We start from the raw sequence: 24,642 nt of genomic DNA, 5'->3' as shown, positions 1-24,642 counted from the left end.
GAAGTGGCATACAAATTGGCCAGAAATAGCAGAGAACCCGGGGACTGGGAGAAATTTAGAACTCAGCAGAGGAGGACAAAGGGTTTGATTAGGGCAGGGAAAATGGAGTACGAGAAGAAGCTTGCAGGGAACATTAAGATGGATTGCAAAAGTTTCTATAGATATGTAAAGAGAAAAAGGTTAGTAAAGACAAACGTAGGTCCCCTGCAGTCAGAATCAGGGGAAGTCATAACGGGGAACAAAGAAATGGCGGACCAATTGAACAAATACTTTGGTTCGGTATTCACTGAGGAGGACACAAACAACCTTCCGGATATAAAAGGGGTCGGAGGGTCTAGTAAGGAGGAGGAACTGAGGGAAATCCTTATTAGTCGGGAAATTGTGTTGGGGAAATTGATGGGATTGAAGGCCGATAAATCCCCAGGGCCTGATGGACTGCATCCCAGAGTACTTAAGGAGGTGGCCTTGGAAATAGTGGATGCATTGACAGTCATTTTCCAACATTCCATTGACTCTGGATCAGTTCCTATGGAGTGGAGGGTAGCCAATGTAACCCCACTTTTTAAAAAAGGAGGGAGAGAGAAAACAGGGAATTATAGACCGGTCAGCCTGACATCGGTAGTGGGTAAAATGATGGAATCAATTATTAAGGATGTCATAGCAGTGCATTTGGAAAGAGGTAATATGATAGGTCCAAGTCAGCATGGATTTGTGAAAGGGAAATCATGCTTGACAAATCTTCTGGAATTTTTTGAGGATGTTTCCAGTAGAGTGGACAAGGGAGAACCAGTTGATGTGGTATATTTGGACTTTCAGAAGGCTTTCGACAAGGTCCCACACAAGAGATTAATGTGCAAAGTTAAAGCACATGGGATTGGGGGTAGTGTGCTGACATGGATTGAGAACTGGTTGTCAGACAGGAAGCAAAGAGTAGGAGTAAATGGGGACTTTTCAGAATGGCAGGCAGTGACTAGTGGGGTACCGCAAGGTTCTGTGCTGGGTCCCCAGCTGTTTACACTGTACATTAATGATTTAGACGAGGGGATTAAATGTAGTATCTCCAAATTTGCGGATGACACTAAGTTGGGTGGCAGTGTGAGCTGCAAGGAGGATTCTATGAGGCTGCAGAGCGACTTGAATAGGTTAGGTGAGAGGGCAAATGCATGGCAGATGAAGTATAATGTGGATAAATGTGAGGTTATCCACTTTGGTGGTAAAAACAGAGAGACAGACTATTATCTGAATGGTGACAGATTAGGAAAAGGGCAGGTGCAAAGAGACCTGGGTGTCATGGTACATCAGTCATTGAAGGTTGGCATGCAGGTACAGCAGACGGTTAAGAAAGCAAATGGCATGTTGGCCTTCATAGCGAGGGGATTTGAGTACAAGGGCAGGGAGGTGTTGCTACAATTGTACAGAGCCTTGGTGAGGCCACACCTGAAGTATTGTGTACAGTTTTGGTCTCCTAACCTGAGGAAGGACATTCTTGCTATTGAGGGAGTGCAGCGAAGGTTCACCAGACTGATTCCCGGGATGGCGGGACTGACCTATCAAGAAAGACTGGATTAACTGGGCTTGTATTCACTGGAGTTCAGAAGAATGAGAGGGGACCTCATAGAAACGTTTAAAATTCTGACGGGGTTAGACAGGTTAGATGCAGGAAGAATGTTCCCAATGTTGGGGAAGTCCAGAACCAGGGGACACAGTCTAAGGATAAGGGGGAAGCCATTTAGGACCGAGATGAGGAGGAATTTCTTCACCCAGAGAGTGGTGAACCTGTGGAATTCTCTACCACAGAAAGTTGTTGAGGCCAATTCACTAAATATATTCAAAAAGGAGTTAGATGAAGTCCTTACTACTAGGGGAATCAAGGGGTATGGTGAGAAAGCAGGAATGGGGTACTGAAGTTGCATGTTCAGCCATGAACTCATTGAATGGCGGTGCAGGCTAGAAGGGCCGAATGGCCTACTCCTGCACCTATTTTCTATGTTTCTATGTTTCTATCATTAATTCACCAGGATTGCAGGATCGCACTCACTGTCTGGGCTCACAGATGAGGAATGACCTCTTTGCCGAGGCACTAGCACCCATGTAGCCACTAGAGTCAGCAGAATAGATAAGAAATTGAATTTCCTCAGGACTTCCCAACAAAGCTCCAGTGGGAGTTCAGTGGAACCTACTTGAAATCAGCAGGGACACGGCTGTGTTGGATCCCCACCAATCCTGGGATTTCCCAGTTAGCCTTGGAAGAGGAAGAACCTTCACCCATCCCTTACAAGGCCAATGATGTCATTGAGCGACCCCAGAGGTGGGGGCTCCCTATGCTGAGAGTTCCTACTTCCCCAGCTCAACAGGGACTGGGCTGGAGGTTGGATGCTGAGTGAGATGAACTGTACCAGCCTCCTGATGGGCACATGTGAGGGGCACTATCAGGTCCCGAGTGGGTCTAGGGAACAACTCCCCCCCCCGATGGCAGACATCCCTGCAGTGGTGCAGACATTCACCAATCCTATTATAGAAGATACCCTTAACTTAGAGAAATTATGCTCTGATGGAGGTGAAGGATCAAACGGGTGAGGCATGGAATACTTCCCAGACTTTCACACGCTCATAAATAAAGAACAGTGAAGTCTTGCCAATATGGGGTTTGGTGGCACTGCTATTTCAGAATATTATCTGAATGGCGGCAGATTAGGAAAAGGGGAGGTGCAGCAAGACCTGGGTGTCCTGGTTCATCAGTCATTGAAGGTTGGCATGCAGATACAGCAGGCGGTGAAGAAGGGAAATGGTATGTTGGCCTTCATAGCTAGGGGATTTGAGTATAGGAGCAGGGAAGTCTTACTGCAGTTGTACAGGGCCTTGGTGAGGCCTCACCTGGAATATTGTGTTCAGTTTTGGTCTCCTAATCTGAGGAAGGACATTCTTGCTATTGAGGGAGTGCAGCAAAGGTTCACCAGACTGATTCCTGGGATGGCAGGACTGACCTATGAGGAGAGACTGGATCGACTGGGCCTGTAGTCACTGGAGTTTAGAAGGATGAGAGGGGATCTCATAGAAACATAGAAAATTCTGACGGGACTGGACAGATTAGATGCAGGAAGAATTTTCCCGATGATGGGGAAGTCCAGAACCGGGGGACATAATCTAAGGATAAGGGGTAAGCCTTTTAGGACTGAGATGAGGAGGAACTTCTTCACTCAGAGAGTTGTTAACCTGTGGAATTCCCTACTGCAGAAGTTGTTGATGCCAGTTCATTGGATATATTCAAGGGGGAGTTAGATATGGCCCTTGCGGCTAAAGGGATCAAGGGGTATGGAGCGAAAGCAGGAACAGGGTACTGAAGGAATGATCAGCCATGATCTTATTGAATGGTGGTGGGCTACTCTTGCACCTATTTTCTATGTTTCTATGTATATATGCAAGACTCATAGCTGCTTTTGTATGCAAACCCCATGGAGCATTCTATTGGCGGGATATGGAGAGAAAACAAAACCCATACTGCTTTCTAACGGAAAACATCAAATTATTTTAATACTGCATTCACAATCTCGTACCTGCCACCTGAGGGGGAGACAAAGCAAAGCCAGCCCCTTCGCAAGAACATCAGAGGGAGGAAGGGAATAAGAGCGGGAGAGCATAATTGCTTTTCTCCTGGTGGTTGGGCCAGGAGCAACATTGGTGGACTTGAATGCCTGCTCCTGCTCTCAGCTGCAGATAGTAAAGTTTCTCCACAATTGAAGGCCAAAATTCAGCCTCCCGAAAAGGCCTCTTACTGCCAGAAGGCGGCGGCCACGCGGCGGAGTCCAATGGGCGCCGCCTTGCGGTCGAATGACCGTTGCTAGCGAAATTCACCATGGTTGGTTTTCAGGTTGTTGCCACTTCCGCCCCGCTGCTGCCGACTGGTCCTAAGTGCGTAATCAAAGCGCGCACTGCTGATCTCCCGCACCTCCATCTAAATTCAGCTTGAAAAATCTTAGATCCAACGTGCGGTGCCCCCAACAGCTTTTTCTGTTAGTGCACCCTGATTTCTGTGTGTGGGACATGGCTGTACGGCGGCTGGACAAATATGCCCCTGGGTTCGGCCGGGCCGCCAACAGGCAGCCTGGCACCCCCTCTTGGGTGCCAAGCCGCTGCCCCGGCCGAAACCCTCCCTGGCGGCCCAGTGGACCTAACTAAAATCTTCGCGGAGCTCGCAGCGGCTCTCCCCTTTAAGTGAAGGGGAGAGATGTGGTGACGCACACGCGTCATGATGTCATCACCGTTCTGCTGATGATTGACAGCGGCGGTGACTCCGTCCCGCCTCCACTTCCACCCCACTTGATGGTGAATATGTGAACTCTGGTGCAGAGAGTAAATATAACACGTGGTGGGGGTGGATGCTAAAATTGACCTCAGTGTTATGGGAATTAAAAAAAAAACAACCAGGGCTCCGACTCTGGTTAATAGAAAGAAAGACTTGCATTTATATAGCGCCTTTCATGACCACCGGACATTCCAAAGCACTTTACAGCCAATGAAGTACTTTTTGAAATGTAATCACTGTTGTAATGTGGGAAACGCGGCAGCCAATTTGCGCACAGCAAGCTTCCACAAACAGCAATGTGATAATGACCAGATAATCTGTTTATTAGTGATGTTGATTGAGGGATAAATATTGGCCAGGACACCGGGGATAACTTCCCTACTCTTCTTTGAAATAGTGTCATAGGATCTTTTATGTTCACCTGAGATAGCAGACGGGGCTTCAGTTTAACGTCTCATCGTAAGACGGCACCTCCAACAGTGCAGCCCTCCCTCAGTACTGCAGTGGAATGTCAGTGTAGACTTTTGTTCTCAAGTCTCTGGAGCGGGACTTGAACCTCCAGACATGCCTGGAAAGTGAGGACTTCAGATGAGGAGAGGATTGGGCTTAACTTTCAATGGCCCAATAGTCTGATACCCTGCTGAAATTCACCCTCTTGGTTCATACTTGAAAAGTAGCCAGTTTGGTGAGGTGGAGTGCTGGCACCTTTGAAAGCATCCTCAACGAGACTGAACATTTTCGGGAGGAAATGGGTATATTGAGAACAATACGTTTAGTCTAGTAAATGAACTAACTGGAGATGCTGGTATTTTTTTCTACCTTGAAATTAATACAAAGATTCTTCAAGATTAGGAGGTCAGTTGGCTGTAAAGCATTTAGGAATGTCATGACGTTGTGAAAGCCATTATATAAATGCAGGATAGCACAAGTAGGCAAGCATATAAAAGTATAAAGAGGGAAAAATATTTAAACGTTCAGTTTACTAAAAATGTTAGTGCTAGAGGTTTCAGTGTGGGATTTCCTAAGTCTATGTCCTCGAGGAAGCTGTGGAATAAGTATGCATCTGAAATACATCCTACCTTGAATGAACAAAGTCCCTGGTGAGCCACAACATATAATCACATTTAAAAGTCCATTTTATGTATTTTAAAAAAAAGTGAAGAAACTAAATATTCTTTAGCAAAATCAAGTTTAACGGGTGATTTTCAGGAATATGAAAATGTGGTAAGCAGTGAGGAGGATAGTAACAGTCTTCAGGAGGACACACACAGACTGGAGAAATGGGCAGACACATTGCAGGTGCAGTTTAACACAGAGAAGTGTGAAGTAATGCATTTTGGTAAGAAGAATGAGGAGCGGCAATATAAACTGAAGGGTACAATTTTAAAGGGGTGCAGGAATAGAGAGATCTATGAACACAAAGCTTTAAAGGTGACAAGACAAGTTCAAAAGGCTGCTAAAAAAACATATGGGCCCTGAAATCCCAGTCCTCTGCTTCCTGCGGGCACTGAACAGAAAATGGCTAAAATGATCCGCACCTACTTTTTCCTGAGGGCCCACCAGAGATCCGCATCCTGAGGCCTCCTCTCCCTGCACATTGGAGTGCGTGCATGTCTGGATGGACGTATGCTGAAGCTGGAATCACATGGCACTGGGCAGCCAATCCAGGTAAAGTATTTTCTCATTCATAATAATGGGAACTCCGTAAGTAGGAGTTCTCATTATTATGATTGAGAAACACACACCCAAACACACATTTAAAAAAAAAAGAGAGAAAATCACATTTAACATAAATTTAAATTAAAGTTAATAAATGTAAGAAAAAAAATAGTTTTCCGATTTAAAAAAAAAAAAAAAAAAGTTTTTAAATTATGGTTTAAAAATACTTGCTTTTAGAGGGCAGGGTTTTTAACATTAAAATGTGTTTTAAAAATGTTATTTCATGTTTTAAAACTCTTACGCTGGTAAAAGTAGGCCATGCGCCTGCTTTACCAGGTGCAAGAGTTTTCAGGACTTTCACTGGGCAAGAGATGGGTAAATACCGCAATCTTGTCCATGCGAATGTCCTGACTCTCGGATATGGAGGATCTGTCAACCGCGTGCGGAAAACCGGCTTTTGCCATGCTTCCCGGGTCTGTGTACACTGCGTACGGACCCGTGGAGGCAAGGATTTCAAGGCCATGGTATCCTTGGCTTTATAAACAGAGACATAGGTGGAAAAATTCGGTCGCGCCTCTGTTGCGGTGTTGTCCTGGGCGGAGCGGTATATTTTGCACTGGCAAATGGTTTGTGTCTACTGCCGCAAAATTCACTAGCTGGGCCCGGAGTTTGGAGCACAGCAGCACGGGAGGCGTTCCACATCTCTTTTAGGGCGCCAGATTGGCTGAGCCACTGAAAATCCTGAGCTAAACAGCCAGCCTGCAAGTGCCATAAGAGAGGCTTCTGTGGAGGAAAAAAACCCCACCAAAAATATTCCCAATTCATTACTGATGCCACCCCAATATAAATCACAAAAAGAAAAAAAAAAGAAGAACAATCACACTTACCTGAGGTAGACATTTCTTCAATCATTTCAGCCGGTACAGCTTGGAACTCCAGCTTTCACTGGTCTTCTCATTAGGGGGTGCCATGGAGCGGGCATGATCCAAATATTGAGCCGGTGTCGCAACCAGAGGCATTGCATGCCGGCTCGCCTCTCCCGGGCGGTACTGCTCCGCGCCCCCACAAACTCTGCACCAAATGTGCCAGCGGGGTGCTGGAAGCTGGCCGCCGGGGCACAAGTGCTTCCGCCGCCATCGCTGCCTCTCCGGGGCGCTAATAGGGGCAGCAATAGACTGAAAATCCAGCCCATAAAGATCAAAAGCACATTGGCTGTTGCGTTTCCTACATTACAACAGTAATTACACTTCAAAAATTTACTTCATTGGCTGTAAAGCGCTTTAGGGCATCCTGAGGTCATAAGGACATAGAAATAGGAGCAGGAGTAGGACATTTGGCCTCTCGAGCCTGCTCCACCATTTAATAAGAGCATGGCTGATCTGATCATGGACTCAGCTCCACTTCCCTGCCCGCTCCCCATAACCCTTTATTCCCTTATCGCTCACAAATCTGTATGTCCACCTTCAATATATTCAATGACCCAGTATCCACAGCTCTCTGGGGCAGAGAATTCCACAGATTTACAACCCTCAGAAAAAATTCCGCCTCATCTCAGTTTTAAATGGGCGGCCCTTTATTCTGAGACTATGGGCCCAAGTTTCCACATGATTCGCGCCTGATTTTTAGGAGCAACTGGTGGAGAATGGACTATTTTAGAAATCGCAATTCTCCACATTTTATTTTCTGCAGTTCTAGTCAGGTAGAACAGTTCTAGTTTAGAACAGAATTTTTCCTTCAAAAGGGGGCGTGTCCGGCCACTGACGCCTGATTTGAAAGTTTCCACAGTGAAAATGTACTCCAAACTAAAGTAGAATGGAGCCAGTGAAGATTTTTGTAGAACTGAAAAAACCTGTTCCACACATTAAAAAATCAGGCGCAGGTTACAAATTAGGCGCCCAGAACGAGAGGGGGGGGGAAGGGAACTCATTAAATTCGACAATAAATCCTTATTTATACTTCTACAAATATTATACAAATAAATCCAATCTGAATAAACATTTATAAGCCAAGAAAAGATTAAATAAACCATCTTCCTACCTGTGTGAAAGTGCTTCAGCCAGGGAGAATTCTGCAGCCGTTCGTGCCGCTGAGGGGGAGGGAGGGAGGGAGGGAGGGAGAAGGAGGGAGAGAGGGAGAGAGGGAGAGAGGGAGAGAGGGAGAGAGGGAGAGAGGGAGAGAGGGAGAGAGGGAGAGAGGGAGAGAGGGAGAGAGGGAGAGAGGGAGACGAGGGGGGAGGGAGAGAGGGGGGTTGGAGGGGGGAGTGGGGGGGGAGTCGGGTCTGGTCGGGGCGGGGAGAGCGGGTGTCGGGTCGGGGTGGGGGGGGGGGAAGCGGGTGTCGGGTTGGGGAGCGGGTGTCGGGTCGGGGCGGGGGGGAGCGGGTGTCGGGTCTTGTCGGGGGCGGGGAGCAGGAGCTGGCCGTGGGAGGAGCCTCATTCACGCAGCCCCAGTGAGGCCATTCAGCCAGGGCTAGGGGCTGCGTGCTTCGGGCTCCTCCCACACAGTTCGGCGCCTGGAGCTACTGCACTTGCGTGCCGACTGTAGCGCGCATGTGCAGAGGTCCTGGCACTGTTTTCAGCGCTGGGACCTGGCTCCGCCCCCCCACAGCTCGTGCTGGCTGCGCCGAGTGCCACAGGACCTGTAAGTAGGTGGAGAATACCGAGGATTTTTTTAGGCGCGAAAAACGGGCGCCCAGCTCGGAGGGGCGCCCGTTTTTTTTCTTGTGGAAACTTGGGCCCTATGTCCCTAGTTTTAGTTTCCCCTATGAGTGGAAATATCCTTTCTGCATCCACCTTGTCGAGCCCCTTCATTATCTTATTTGTTTCGATAAGATCACCTCTCATTCTTCTAAACTCCAATGTATAGGCCTAACCTACTCAACCTATCTTCATAAATCAACCCCCTCATCTCTGGACTCAACCTCGTGAACCTTCTCTGAACAGCCTCCAATGCAAGTTTTGGTCATGAAGGACACTATATAAATGTAAACCTTTCTTTAAACCTTTATAAATCACCTCTTAGGCCCCAGCTGGAGTATTGTATCCAATTCTAAGCACCACACTCAAAAGGATGTCAAGGCTTTTGAGAGGGTGCGGAGGAGATTTATTAGAATAGTACCAGGGATGCAGGACTTCAATTATGTGGAGAGACTAGAGAAGCTAGGTTTGTTCACCTCAGAGCAGAGAAGGTTAAGGGGAGATGTAATAGAGGTGTTCAAAAAAGATTTTGATAGAGTAAATGTGGAGAAACTGTTTCCAGTGACAGAAGGGTTGGTAATCAGAGAACACAGATTTAAGGTAATTGACAAAAGAACCAGAGGCGAGGTGAGAATTTTTTTTCATGCAGCGAGTTGTTATGATCTGTAATACAGGGAGGTGGAAACAGATTCAATAATAACTTTCAAAAGGGAATTGCATAAATACTTGAAGGGGAAAATTGCAGGGCCGTGGGAAAGAGCAGGGGAGTGGTACTAATTGGATAGCTCGTTACGAGCCGGCACAAGCAAGATAGACCAAATGGCGGCCTCCTGTGCTATGTCATTCTATAGTGCTATAATATGAGAATCAGAAAAGCTGATATTTCAATTGGATTTTACAACAAGTGGTCCTAAAGTCAGCTATTCCTTGATGCTTCTGGCTTTCAACTCAGTTTATGTCATTGCTTAAGCTTTGACAAAACATTGTTTTTGGGAGCATGTGATTCGAAAAGGCAAAAAAAAAAGAAAGATTTGCATGTATATAGCACCTTTCACGACCTCAGGACGTCCCAAAGCACTTTACAGCCAATGAAGTACTTTTTGATGTGTAGTCACTGTTGTAATGTAGGAAATGCAGCAGTCAATTTGTGCATAGGATGCTCCCACAAACAGCAATGTGATGATGACCAGATAATCTGCTTTCTTTTGGTGGTGTTGGTTGAGGGATAAATATTAGCCAGGCCACTGGGGATAACTCGCTTGCTCTTCAATATAATGCTATGGGATCTTTTATGTCTACTTGAGAGAGCAGATGGTGCCTCGTTTTAACGTTTCATCCGAAAGACAGCACTCCCTCAGTACTGTACTGGAGTGTCAGCCTAGTGTGCTCAAGTGTCTGGAGTGGGGCTTGAGCCCACAACCTTCTGACTCAGAAATACAAAATACAAGAACCACATTTTGTGCAGACTTGACAGCACTGGAATTATTTTGTGGGTGTAAAGTTCAGTGTAGAACAATCACGTATTGCAGTTAAATCTGCATTTTCTGACTGAAGCTTTGTTTAATCACTTTGGAATTCTTCGTATTAGTAGACATGTAACTACAATGGTGTTACATTGTTAAATAATACTGAGCTTTTTGCTTAACTATTTTGCTGACTAGATTAAGACTTTTGTGAATACTATAATCACTAAGTAAAGACTGTTTGGCACTACTGAGGTGTCTGCCTTTCAGGTGGATATAAACAATCCTATGGCACTATTTGAAGAAGAATAGGGAGTTCTCTCGGTGTCCTGACCAATATTTGTCCCTCAACCAACATCGCTAAAACAGGTTATCTGATCATGTATCTCATTGCTGTGTTGTGAGACTTTGCGCAAAGTGACTGCCGCATTTCCCTACATAACAATATTGACTGCACTTCAAAGGTACTCCATTGGCTATAAAGTGCTTTAGGATGTCCTGAGGTTGTGAGACACACGATGTAAATGCAAGTTCATTTATTCATTTATAATGTTGAATTTTTTCCTATGCTCTCCTGAAGGTGCTGGCTCTTGGTATACAGTACTTTCTCCAAGTGGCTATGATTTATTTATAGGCTCTGTGACTTTGGGGTCTCATAGCTAACCTCAATGCTATTCTCATTTGACATCCAGGCGCATATTCCAGTTGGGGGTTGTAATGTATTTACTTCATGGATTTGTTGCCTTATAATTCATAGCAACACATTGCTATTAAGAATAGTTGGTTTATTAGCAAAGGTTTAACAATAACACTACACATTACCAGTTTATCCACCAGGCTCACAACCATCTGTCTCATCGTGGATCTTCTGAACGCAATTGGCTGGGGTTTTATTGAGTCTTGTGAACATCACGTGACTGGCTAAGCCACTCACAACTCAATAGCTCTACAACTATTTTTGGTTGCACCTGTAAATCAAGTGCCCCCTGATTAAAGGGGGTGGGGTCACCAAAACTGACACATTAAATAAATTAAGTTTTTGACAGTAACTTAATTCAAATTAAAATTTTGTTGTCGGGGGTGAGGATGCACTCCAGTCCCTCCAGCGCCCACCTCTCGCGGAAGGCCGCGAGCGTACCGGTGGACACAGTGTGCTCCATCTCCAGGGACACCCTGGCTCGGATGTAACCGAGGAAGAGAGGCAGGCAGTCGGGCTGAACTCAACAGCTCTACAACTCTTGTAATTGGAGAAAAGTAAACAATTAAATCAAGTGCCCCCTAATCTGGGGGACACTCCAACCACTTATCAGTGCCCTTTTTTTGTTTTTTTTTGTGTTTTTGTTTTTTTTGGGGGGCACCTAAAGCATAAATATATACAAGTGCCCCCTATAAAAGGGGAGGGGGACACTAAAACCAGCAATTAAAACAAATTAAACTTTAAAACATATAAAATCAAATTAAAATTTGGTTGCCGGGGGTAATAATGCACTCCAGTCCCTCCGGCGCCCACCTCTCGCGGAAGGCCGCGAGCATACCGGTGGACACAGTGTGCTCCATCTCCAGGGACACCCTGGCTCGGATGTAATCGCGGAAGAGAGGCAGGCAGTCGGGCTGAACTCAACAGCTCTACAAACCTGTGAGCATACTCACAGGTGCATAAATTACAGGGGTCACTGGATAGCAATCAGGACTGGGATCCTGGCTAATTTTCCTTTCCCTAGTCCAGTAGTCCTCTACTGTCCTGCTGAGAGTAACTAACTCATCGGAGGTCAAGAATCAAACCACAGGAGCCTTTAGTCTGAACGGAACAGTGTCTTTACCCAGTTGTTTGTCAGGTTAGCCCCATTGGTGACATCTTATATGCGAGCTACAAAACATTATTCTCTAAGTGCCTCTGTGAGATTTAATGACATGTGGCTGGTGGCTACAAGTCGTTTTAGGCCTAAGCTTTTGTGAATGTAATAGTTGTACTTGTTTTTCCTCAATTTAACCATAAACGTCAACACTATTCTCTTCTATTGGGACAAGCAGAATGATCTGCTGACCCACTCTATTTAATACGACAGTAGTAACAAAATTAAGGGATTATTCTCCCATCCTCCTCCAGATGAGCAGACTCAAGCAAATTTTTCCTTGTAGAGGAAAATTTGCAAATGCAAGTTAACACTGAAGGCACTTTAATATTGGTGGTGGTCCTCTGGGAGAGCACCACGCAAGTGGTATAAAGATGGCAGGAGATTTGAATTCCTTTGTCATATTTAGTCATAGCTACCTTATGACTAAATGTATTTGTGCAGTATTTTACTCACTGTTTTGCATTTTCCAAGTCCAATCTTTTTGGATAGAAGTGTTTTACGAGAATTTCTTGTACGCTGTAAAAATCTGTTTTTTCTCTGTCGAGGCTGTTATTTATGCAAACTTTATAATAGTGTAAGACTTGCCACCACGGGGCGCACTTGTTGGAGACCTAAGGATCACCTGGCACATCTCGTGCAAGCAAGTACAAAAGATTGTGTGCCATGCTGCTTCACTCTGGAGTTTGATTAAAGAGACTAAGGTCACATCAGTTTGAGCTTACAGCCTACAGTCTTGTGGAGTTATTCTGAACATAACAATTGGCAACGAGTACCAGATCACTAACTTTCACGCGGTTATGGCTGCCGTTGGTATTGAGAGATTTGTTGAGGGTGATGATTGGGAAGCGTTCGTTGAGCGTCTTGATCAGTACTTTGTGGCCAACGAGCTGGATACGCACAGTAACGCAGTCAAGCGTAGGGCGATTCTCCTCACAGTTTGTGGGTCCACGATATATGGCCTCATCAAAAATCTGCTAGCACCGACGAAACCAATGGACAAGACATATGCAGAGTTGTGTACGCTGGATCGGGAACACCTCAAGCCGAAGGAGAGCATCTTAATGGCCAGGTATCGCTTTTATACGCACCACCGCTCCAAGGGCCAGGACGTGGCGAGCTATGTCGCCGACCTAAGACACCTTTCAGGACCGTGCGAATTTGCTGGATTTTTGGGGGAAATGTTGCGGGACTTTTTCGTGCTTGGAATCGGCCACGAGGTCATTCTTCGCAAACTGCTGTCTGCCGAATCCCTAGATCTGAGCAAGGCCATCACGATAGCCCAGGCTTTCATGTCCACGAACGATAACACTAAACAGATATCTTCTCAGCATCGAAGTTCACCGGCAAGTACTGTGCATAAAATAACACGTTCAGCAGGCAGAACTGTACATGGCAGGGCCTACACGCCTGCAGAGGCCAGACCTAGGATGACTCAGACTCTGCCGTGGGGCGTGAATGCGAATCCATTAACACCATGTTGGCGCTGCGGGGGTAATCATAGAGCCCATCAATGTCGATTCAAGCACTACGTGTGCAAATGCTGCGGAACAATGGGGCACCTCCAGCGAATGTGCAAACGTGCTGCGACTCACCATGTGGCAGAGTCAGCAGAAGATGACCAATCTGGCGCGATCACGCTGAACGAATAAGAGGCAACTCACCCCGAGGCTGAAGAGGAAATGTATGGGGTGCACGCCTTCACCACCAAAAGCCCTCCGATAATGTTGAAAGTCAAATTGAATGGCATTCCAGTTTCTATGGAATTGGACATGGAGACTAGTCAGTCAATTATGAGCCAGAAAGCTTTTGAGAAACTGTGGGGCAACAAGGCACAGAGGCCAAAGCTAAGCCCGATTCATATAAAGCTGCGTACCTACACCCAAGAGCTCATACCAGTCATTGGCAGTGCGGTGGTGAAGGTAGCGTACGATGGGAGCTGTGCATGATTTATCACTGGATTGTACCAGGCGATGGCCCAACGCTGTTCGGCAGAAGCTGGCTAGGAAAGATCCGATGGAACTGGGACGACATCAAAGCGCTGTCTTCGGTGGATGACGCCTCATGCGCTTAAGTGCTAAACACATTTTCGTCGCTATTTGAGCCAGGCATTGGCAACTTCACAGGCGCCAAAGTGCAGATCCATCTAGTCCCTGATGCACGGCCCGTTCATCACAAGGCCCGAGCGGTTCCATAAATGATACGGCAGAAAGTCGAGATCGAACTGGACAGACTTCAACAAGAGGGAATTATATCGCTGGTCGAGTTCAACAAGTAGGCCAGTCCAATTGTTCCAGTGTCGAAAAGCTATGGCACGGTCAGAATCTGCGGAGACTACAAAGTAACGATCGATCGAGTCTCGCTACAGGACCAGTACCCACTACCCAAAGCTGTTTGCAACGTTAGCAAAGGGGGGGGAAGTCGTTCACCAAGCTGGATCTAACCTCTGCTTACATGACACAGGAGCTGGCTGAATCTTCAAAAAGATTGACGTGCATCAACACGCACAAAGGACTGTTCATATACCACTGTTTCCCTTCTGGGACTCACTTGGCTGCTGCCATGTTTGGAGAGTCTACTGAAATCGGTTCCGCGCACCGTTGTGTTCCAAGACGATATCCTGATCACTCGTCGTGACACCACTGAACACTTGCACAACCTGGAAGAGGTTCTAAAGCGACTGGACAGAGTGGGACTCAGGCTGAAACGCTCCAAGTGTGTTTTCCTGGCACCAGAGGTCAAATTTTTGTGGAGAAAAATTGCGGCAGATGGCATCAGACCCACGGACTCTAAGATGGAGGCCATCAAGAATGCACCCAGACCACAGAATGTGATGGAACTGCGTTCGTTCCTGGGACTCCTTAACTATTTCGGTAACTTTCTACCTGGGTTGAGCACTTTGCTGGAACCTTTGCATTTATTGCGACGTAAGGGTGATTACTGGGTTTGGGATAAATCTCAAGACAGCCTTCGATAAGGCCAGAAACCTATTATGTTCTAAAAAGTTACCTGTCTTGTATGACCCCGTGTAAACGTTTAGTACTAGCTTGTGATGCATCTTCGTACAGGGTCGGTTGTATGTTACAACAAGAAAATGTGTATAGCAAACTGCAACCGGTTGCATATGCGTCCAGAAGTTTATCTAAGGCTGAAAGAACCTACAGTATGGTTGAGAAAGAAGCATTAGAATGTATATATGGGGTTAAGAAAATGCACTATTTGGACTCCGGTTCGAGCTCGAAAGCAACCACAAACCGCTCACTTTGCTGTTTTCAGAAAGCAAAGGTATTAACACCAATGCTTCGTCCCGCATCCAAAGATGGACACTAACATTATCTGCATATGACTATGTAATCCGCCACAGACCAGGCACTGAGAACTGTGCTGATGCCCTCAGTCGGCTACCATTGGCCACCACCGGGGTGGAAATGGCGCAACCCGCAGACTTGCTTCTTGTAATGGATGTTTTTGAGAGCAAGGGGTCACCTGTCACAGCTCGCCAGATCAGGATCTGGACTAGCCAGGACCCTGTGCTATCACTAGTAAAAAAAAAACTACGTCCTTAATGGGAGCTGGTCGGCTGTTCCCGGGGAAATGCAAGACGAAATTAAGTCATTTTACCGACGCAAGGATGAAATGTCCATCCAATCAGCCTAACTATTTTGTTAGTGACAATGGACCATGTTTCACCAGCCTGGAATTCAATGAGTTCATGATCCACAATGGCATCAAACATGTCGGGTCTGCCCCGTTTAAGCCCGCATCCAACGGTCAAGCGGAACGGACAGTCCAAACTATCAAGCAGAGCTAGAAACGCGTGTCAGACAGTTCCTTGCAGACCCGGTTATCTCGGGTTCTGCTCTGCTACCGGATGCGACCCCACTCGCATACCGGGGTTCTCCCGGCAGAGTTGTTAATGAAGAGAGCACTCAAAACCAGGCTCTCCTTAGTCCACCCGGATCTCCATGATCATGTAGAAACCCGGCGTCACCGGCAATAACATGTACCACGTTGTTATTGCCGGTGACGATAACATCGGCTGTATTACGTGACATTGAGGTTAATGACCCTGTATTTGTTCTTAATTACGGTCATGGTCCCAAATGGGTTGCTGGTACTGTTTTAGCCAAGGAGAGGAATAGAGCGTTTGTTGTCAAACTTCTGAATGGACAAACATGCAGAAAGCACTTGGATCAGACCAAACTGCGATTCACTGATGACCAAGACAGTTTGAAGAGGACATTACCATCATTGATCCACCAACACACACCCAACCAGCAATCGACTTCGCTGTTAATCACAAGGATGAACCCACCATACCCGACAGTCCGATCAGACCTGCCACACCGCAGTGCAGCAATGATCCGACCGACTCACCCATGCCAGGACTTCAACTCAGGCGATCAGCACAGGAATGAAGAGCCCCTGATCGCTTCAACTTGTAAATAACCTGTATCTAAGATTTTAGGAGGGAGGGGGGGGGGGGATGGCGGAATGATGTTATGTATGTAAACTTTATAATAGTGTAAGACTCTCCACCAGGGGCCGCACCTGTTGGAGACCCAAGGGTCACCTGGCACACCTCCTGCAAGCAAGTATAAAAGGTTGTCTGCCATGCTGCTTCTCTCTGGAGTTTGATTAATTAGAGTAATGTCACCTCAGTTTGAGCTTACAGCATACAGTCTTGTGGAGTTATTATGAACATAAGTTGTTGAGGCCAATTCACTAAATATATTCAAAAAGGAGTTAGATGTAGTCCTTACTACTAGGGGGATCAAGGGGTATGGCGAGAAAGCAGGAATGAGGTACTGAAGTTGCATGTTCAGCCATGAACTCATTGAATGGCGGTGCAGGCTCGAAGGGCCGAATGGCCTGCTCCTGCACCTATTTTCTATGTTTCTATAACAGGCTGTTTCTCAAAAATCAACACAAGTGAGCTCACTTTCTTCTTTCAGGCACCACATGATTTAGTGGAAATGTAATTCTTAATGTGTAACATCGTTCTTCTTAGCTGTTGGGTGAGCTGATTACTGATAGTCACAATTTGCTTATATAAGAATGCAGAGCTATTCATTTAAATAATCTAGTAAAATGGACAAAGTATTTAGTCCAAAAATTATGCAAGTTAAATCCATTAATCCCTGAAAAAACATTCTGAATTATTTTTGTGCCGAATTGGAGCACGCAAATTCCATTGCATACTATTTTATGCTATCATGTTCTGCACTATATATGTGGATTGTAATACAAAAACTATCTGATTTTTCTTACTGCTATACATGTGATTGTAAGTTTATATCTACATTTTCTGGCTTGTTCCACGACAGTGCATTCTGCTTCCGTTTTTTAAAATAGTTTGATCAGATGAGTACATAACCTTAAAATGAGTCCGGTATTCCAGTGTAGTAATATGGTACTGATTCAGTGTGAAATGATATATAGTGCAATAAAAGATCCATATGTTTGGTTAGCGAGTCAATTTTGAGTAAACAAAATAGTTAGATTAGACTAGGAAGTGTAGTAAACAGTGGGGAAGATCGTAATAGATTTCAAGAAGACATAGACAAGCTGGTGGAATGGGCGGCAGATGAAATTCAATGCAGAGAAGTGAGGTGATACATTTTGGTCGGAAGACCGAGGAGAGACAATACACATTCAATGGTAGAATTTTAAAGGGGGTGCAAGAACAGAGAGACCTTGCATGCTGGTGCACAAACCTTTGACGATGCCAGGACAGGTTAACAAAGCAGTTTTAAAAAGCATATGGGATCCTGGGCTCTATAAATAGAAGCATAGAATACAAAAGCTAGGAGATTATGCTAAATCTATATAAACCACTAGTGCGGCCCAGCTGGAGTATGGGGAAAGAGCGGGTGAATGGGCCAAACTGGATTGCTTTTCGAAAGAACCGGCGCAGACTTGATGGTCTGAATGGCCTCCTTCTGTGCTGTACTATTCAATGATTCTAGGTACCTAGTGGAGCAGACTTGAAGGCATAGCTTGTTTTTGTGCTCTAATTTTCATCTGCTCTCAAGTCAAGCTACGTAGAGATTTGGGAGTCAAATTTTACTTGTCGTAGCTTGTGTTTTTTTTGACCGCAATGAGATTTGAAAGTTTTTGTTCTTGCTTTTGAACGTTCTGGGCTTCTGGCATTGTAGTTGTTTCTTGATGGAGGTCCTTCTAGGAATCCCACTCCGGGGAAAGGTCGAAGAGGAGCAACAGGAACGAGCATTGCTTGGTATGGTACTAAACCACATGGGGACCAGAGGTTTGATCCCCATCAGTCTGTACTGAGTTAACTGATCTTAGCTGATGAATAGTTGAGGCTTTATAATTTGCCAAAAACACCCTTGGTCTAAGGAGGGAAGAAAAATGATCCAGGGTTCCCACTTCTGACTGATATATAGTGACGCTAGCTGGAAAATGTTTGTGCATAGAGTATCTTCCTTATTTCTGATGCATTACACAGTCAAATAGGTTGCCAGCATTCACTGTCTTGGGACATGCATGAACAATAGCCACTTGGGGAGAACCTGTTGCCACACATTGAATCATACCCAAGAAAGAGCCAGCCTTCAGGATAGGTGGGGAGGATATGAGAGATTACTGAATAGGGGAAAATAAATCAGTCTAATAATGTATATAAACAGAGATTATATCACTGAATATCTCAGTTGTTTGGAAGAGGGTACCTGTGTAAATGTCACTAAAATTAATTTCAATTTTTTTACAACTGGGTATTAACTGCTATTACTACTTATGCTGAATACTTGTGCATGTTGTGACAACAGGCTGTAAATACAATCTAACTTTTTTTTTCTTTTCAGTCAACTTGTTGGAATTGTGGCTAACAATGGAGAACTCACTCATAATGCCTCACTAAAAGGCAGCCATTTTGTGCAGCTTTGTGACCAGAGAGACATTCCCATCATATTTCTTCAGAACACAAGACCAAATATAACTGTGACAGGAACATTATCCAAGGTAATAGAGAGAAGTTTGATGTAACTAGATTGTAGTTCAATGTCGACACCGAATTCAATCCTAAATAATGTGCTCCAATTACTCAAATGTACAACCCAGTGTGGAACTGAACCATACAAACCAGGAAGGTCCCAAATTGATTACTCGTCTGCAGCGACTTAGCTGAACTCCGCGAGGATGGTATTAAAGCACTAGAATTGGTCTCTGGGCTGGGTTGGGGTTTATGCTCCGAATCGCTGTTCAGTGATTCCTGCTGGAAATTTAACTCGTGGATAGCTGGGATTCCCTCCACATTCTTTACTGTCTAAGCTCACAATTGAACAATGACCACTTGGGCAAAGTACCAAAGATGTGTCCGTGTATGTCAAACCGCACTCTAGCATGAGTCAGTACCTTCAGCAGAGGAGGGGAGAACATTGGATGGAGAAAATGAAGAGTATTACTGTATGTGTGCAAGCTTGAAAATAGAAGTTTTACCATCTCCCTCTTCTGTTTCTCTTCTATAAATAATCTTCTTGCATCTCTGTCAGATGTAGAATAGTTGAATAAATGAAGAAATGGATAGTCTTGAAATAGGTGTTTTAAGTGGAAAAAAAATGAAGCAATTTTGTCTATTCGAGTATTTTATCATATTCTTTCTTGCTGAACATGGCACACACAGAATTAAGGTTGGCTTCTTGGGTATGAATTCATGTGTGGCAGCAACCCTCCTTCAATGTTCATGCATGTCCATAGATTGATGTCCCGAATTTGGTGAAACCCAAGTTCCGCCCATTTTTCAGTGGTCCCCAGGCGGTGCATGATTTTTTACTGCCCAGTATCGCTGGGGCTGAATGAGTGTTGACAGTCTATGTAGAGTGGAGTGCATTCTAAATAAGGAGGATACTGTTCACACACACACATTCCAGAAAGCATCACTTTCGGGAAAATTTTAACTGGGAATGGGATTCGGGAAGCCAGGGGAGGGATGAGTGCCCAACCTTGGTAATGAAACGGGTGGAGAGCAGTGGCTGGGAGCGGATGTTTGGGCAGCAGGAGGCCGCGGGCTAGCACCGAAGGCAGCCTCGCCAACAAGGATATAGGTCAGAGGAAGGGGGATTCGGAGGATCTCGCAGGAGAAGCCCAAGGCTGGGGAGGACTTACTTTCCTGCTCCTTTTCCCACAAAGAATGGCCTCATCTGGTCCCAGAGCCTCTTCTCGCTGTCTTCACCTGGTGGGAAACCTGCAGCAGTTTTCTTAATCAGGCCAGAGTTAACACTACAGTCTGGGCCCAATGACGTCATCTGCACCCGATCTGCATATTTAAAGACAGACCCCGCTGGCTGCAGGAGGGTGTCTTTTCCACCCGCTACCCGCTTAAAATTCAAGGCAGCAAGATCCAGACAGAACATTTGTGGGTAAGTCACCTGTTATGTTCAGCATAAATCCACAGGACTATATCGCAAGCCCAAACTGTTGTGACCTTGGGGTCTCTGTTTCAGACTCTAGAGTGAGGAAGCAGCATGGGTGAGTCACCTTTTATACCTGCTTGCCCCAGGGTGCACAGGTGACCCTTAGGTCTCCCACAGATGTGCCCCCAAGTGGCAAGTCTTGCATTTGGGTAAGGTCTACATACATACATAACATCACTCCCCACCCCCCCCCAAAAGTCTTATTGTGCAAGTTGAGGCCCTGCGCCCCCGGGTCGATCGCCTGGATTGAAATCTTGACACATGGTGGGTTGTGGATTCGTCCTTGTGGTTGATGGCGAAGTTGATCATGTTGGTGGGTCGCTGGGGGCCAGGTCCTTATCGTGTGGTTCCTGGTTATCTGTCGTTTGCCGTTTGGTCTCGTCTCACTACTTTACTTGTTAGCCCGGTACATGGTTTCGCAATCAAACACTCCGTTTTCGACACATGCACGCCATTCCCCACCTTGGCTAATGCGGTGCTAGCGGCCCAACTGGGGCCCTGAACATGGTCTACATCACTTATTCTGATGTCATGTGGAGGGGCCGTGCACTTATGGTGCATTCTATGCTGATGGCATGCGGAAGCCTCAGTTCTGAGTGATTCAGTCTGGTGATTGCATAACACCCAGAATAGCCGTGTCTTTAGGGAGTCTACCATGGCACGCGTGGTGCTGGGTTTAGTGATTTGGGCGCTGACCCTGTGGTCTTGCAAGCCCAGGATGGCCGTAATGGCCTTGAGACTTTCGGTAGTAGTGGGAGGCCTAGTGGTCCCTGTGGACATTGGGCTGTAGTATGGGGGCTCTGGACCACCGACTGTGTAGCCGCCCTGCCTTGCTTTGCAACGTTGGGATGGGTCTATCATCTTTTTGGCGGATAGGTTGCCACATCCGTCTAGCAGTTCACCTTTGGCAGGCAGTAACACAGGATCCTGGCTGGTCCAGGTCCTAAGCTGGGGGGCTGTTACAGTTGACCCCTCGCTTTCTAGCACTTCCACGACCTCGAGTGGGTCTGCAGGCTGTTCCGTTTCCACCTCCAGGGTGGGCAACGGTAGCCAGCTGAGGGCATTAGTGCTGCTCTCAGTGCCTGGCCCATGGCGGATCATGTTACAGTGCACAGACAGAGTTAGACATTCTCAAAACAACGCATCGATAATGGTGCCTCTGCTCTCCCAAGTTCGTGGGATGAGCAGCTTGTCTAACTTGAGCATATATTGGGACACTCTTTGGTACATCTCTCTAGTCCCGTGAACACAAGCTGCTGCTCTGCTTAACTTGATACATGGTCAATCGTTTGGGGCGTGCCCGCTACTTTGGCTTGCTGTAAGGTACCCCCAACCCCATACAAAGGTACATCATTGGCCATGAAAGACCACTCGTACGGGTTACATGGTGCACACAATTTATTTGAAAATGGTGGGTTCCTGGCCTTCACCACGGCCGCCCCTTTACCTTTGCCCCAAACCCAGCCGTCTTCCTTGCTGGGCGGCAAATTCCTCCGTTCCGTTGCAGCGACCTCCCGTGGCCTGGGCGCGCTCTCGTCCCGTGGCCTGGGCGCGCTCTCGTCCCGTGGCCTGGGCGCGCTCTCGTCCCGTGGCCTGGGCGCGCTCTCGTCCGTGTCCGTGATGCCAACTGCTGTGATCTTCCTCCCCAGGTATTTTGCCTCTGGCGTCAGGAAGCCGCATTTGGATCATTTCAGCCGGAGTCCCACTCTGCATGGTCGACCTGGAACCTCTTCCATCGTCGCGAAGGGATTGTCGGTTTCGGGTAGTGGGTACCGCGCCTATACCTCTGCTCGGTTGAACTTTACCTCCTCGTGGTTGTGATGAGCGGCCTGTGCCTCGAGGATCTGCGCTTCGATGCCTGGTTCAGCTGGAAGAGGGGGTTTGCTCGGCCTTTGGGAAAGGGAGGCCTCGTTTGCCGGAGAGGTTACGCAGAGGTCTTCCCAATTCCATCGAATCTTCCCCATCCACCTCTTGCCAAGCAGCATTGGCCCATCACCTGAAACAAGCCACAGTGGTAATTCGTGCACTGCTCCCTCATGGAATACTCTTATGTCCGCACTACCAATAACTGGTATCAGTTCTTTGGTGTAGGTGCGCAGCTTTGCCTAAATCGGGATCAGCTTGGGTCGCTTGGTTTCGTCGCTCCACAGCCTCTAGAAAGCCTTCTGGCTCATGACTGACTGACTCGCCCCTGTGTCTAGTTCCATGGAGACTGGAGTGCCGGTAAGTTCTCCCACTTCAATACAAAAGCAGATTTGAGTAAAGACTTGGGATGCATGGTTTGATTGCTGCCATTGGACTTAATGGGGACCTGTTTGCAGGACATTCAGAAAATATGGCACAGATCCAAGAGTCAATCATCCCATTAAGTTCAAACATCTTGTGCGAGTAATGGCCTGGAGTTCTGCTTGGGATAGTGGGTTTGATTGGCAGTTGTGTCAGTGGTGAAAACTTAGATCAGGTCTGGGAAAGGGGCAGAGCCATGAATTCTTTGTAGCCCCTTTGATGGATAGCTCTGTGACCAGCAGCTTCTGATTGTGGATTATATTTGGATGACTGCACTGAGCTTCTGGTCAGTCTGAAGCCAGCAGAAATCTGGGCTAGTTGAACACTTGGTGGTAACATTTCATATCCGGAATAAATGGCCTTGTTTTAAGCATTAATTTTATGTTGAGACTTAGCACAGGAGATGCATCTATTGTATCAACATTTTCAAGGCTTGTTTTTCCTTTGGATTGAGGGGCAATCTAAAGGTGTTTCAAATGAGAAAGGATTCAGTTATTTGCACAGTATGGAAAATATAGATGTTCTTGTGTACTGTTGGAGGTTTACAATAAAGGATAATAAACATTGAAACTATTTCACGTTTTAAGAGTGCTATTGATTCTTGTATACTATATAACACAGCAAATCTCCTTATGGCTTTCTTTGTAGGCGGAAGATGTTACTAACCAACTTAAGGCCCAGGGCTCCATGATATCGGCTGTGGCATGTGCCACTGTTCCCAAGATAACCATTGTAATTGGAGGCTGCTATGGTGGTGAAAGTTTTGCGATGGTAATGTATGAATGTTGTACTGTTAAAGATAATTTATTTTTGGGGGAGTTGTTTTGTCTTGTCGTGGTAAACACAGACATGGCATGATCTAATTAGTTTAATATATTGATTCTGTTTCTAGATGGCAAGATAGGAGGCCGTACCCCAGTGGCTCAGTTGATGAAAGGCACTGCACAATGTACGACTGAGCCGTACAGCATAGGAAGATGCCAGGTTCAGTGCCTGGTCTGCACTCAGTTAGCTGCTCTTTGGTGGTGCTAGGGATGCTTTAGTTGGCCTCAGTACCCTGAGGCTAGGAGGATAAAAATGAGCCAGAGCTCTTGCTCCTGATCTCTCTCCAGTGATTCCTGCTGGAAAGTGCACATGCATAGAGGTCAGATAAAATGATTGGGTTTGTCTCTGATGCCTCTATTATTGGATAGTCTAAAACCACTCAGGCCAGGAGTTTTCTCTTCTGGGCAGGGTAATGGTGAGGTGAGATTTCTGTCCACTGCTCTCTGACCATATCACAGGCCCATTGTCCTGGATCAGAAATCATTTGGTATGCAGACCGGGCTCCAGCAGGATCCCTGCCACCAGGAAGTACTGCAGCAGGACCGCCGCTTTACACCCAAGGGCAGCTGGCCAAGGGCGGAAGAGCCCCAAAGAGGAAATTAACATTCCCAATATACCACTGACCTCCAACTTCCCTTTCTGGCCCCCATGCTATCTTGTATCAAAAGTCAAACTGTAGATGCTCATTCCTACTTGTACTGGTTTTTGGCTTGGAACCCGGTGCCACTGGAATTGTACCACAGTAAATAAGCAATGGTGTCAGGCTGCTTGATTGCCATACCACATAGTGATGAATTCACTGAATGTATTTTCCACCATAGTTTTCAGTCTTGACATTTTCAGATGTGCTGCAGTAATGTCTCATTTATTTGATTTTTTTTGTTCTCTCACCAACCGCACTGCCATCCCTCCTCTCGACATTGTTTTTAATTTGTTCTGGAATGTGGGCGTTGCAGGCAAGGTCAGCATTTATTGCCCATCCCTAATTTCCCTTGAGCTGCCGCCTTGAACTGCTGCAGTCCTTGTGGTGAAGGTACTCCCATTGGGCAGTTGTCTAGCTATTGAGCAATTCATTGAGTTAACAGTGTTGGGTTACGGAGCATATTGGAGCACCAACACATGATG

At 46.3% G+C, this 24,642-nt stretch overlaps 1 protein-coding gene across 1 annotated transcript in view; it reads left to right on the top strand.

Moving 5' to 3' along the window:
- The window catches only part of LOC139268604 (biotin-dependent 3-methylcrotonyl-coenzyme A carboxylase beta1 subunit), a 91,030-nt gene that overhangs the window by 49,627 nt on the left and 16,761 nt on the right, over window positions 1-24,642 (top strand). Inside the window, exons 9-10 of the mRNA XM_070886990.1 lie at window positions 18,799-18,955; window positions 23,341-23,463. Of these exons, the coding sequence (XP_070743091.1) occupies window positions 18,799-18,955; window positions 23,341-23,463 (280 nt within the window). The remainder of the gene's footprint in view (window positions 1-18,798; window positions 18,956-23,340; window positions 23,464-24,642) is intronic.

Source organism: Pristiophorus japonicus, chromosome 8, assembly GCF_044704955.1.
Source record: "Pristiophorus japonicus isolate sPriJap1 chromosome 8, sPriJap1.hap1, whole genome shotgun sequence".
Taxonomy (NCBI): domain Eukaryota; kingdom Metazoa; phylum Chordata; class Chondrichthyes; family Pristiophoridae; genus Pristiophorus; species Pristiophorus japonicus.
This window is presented reverse-complemented; position numbering and strand designations above follow the sequence as displayed.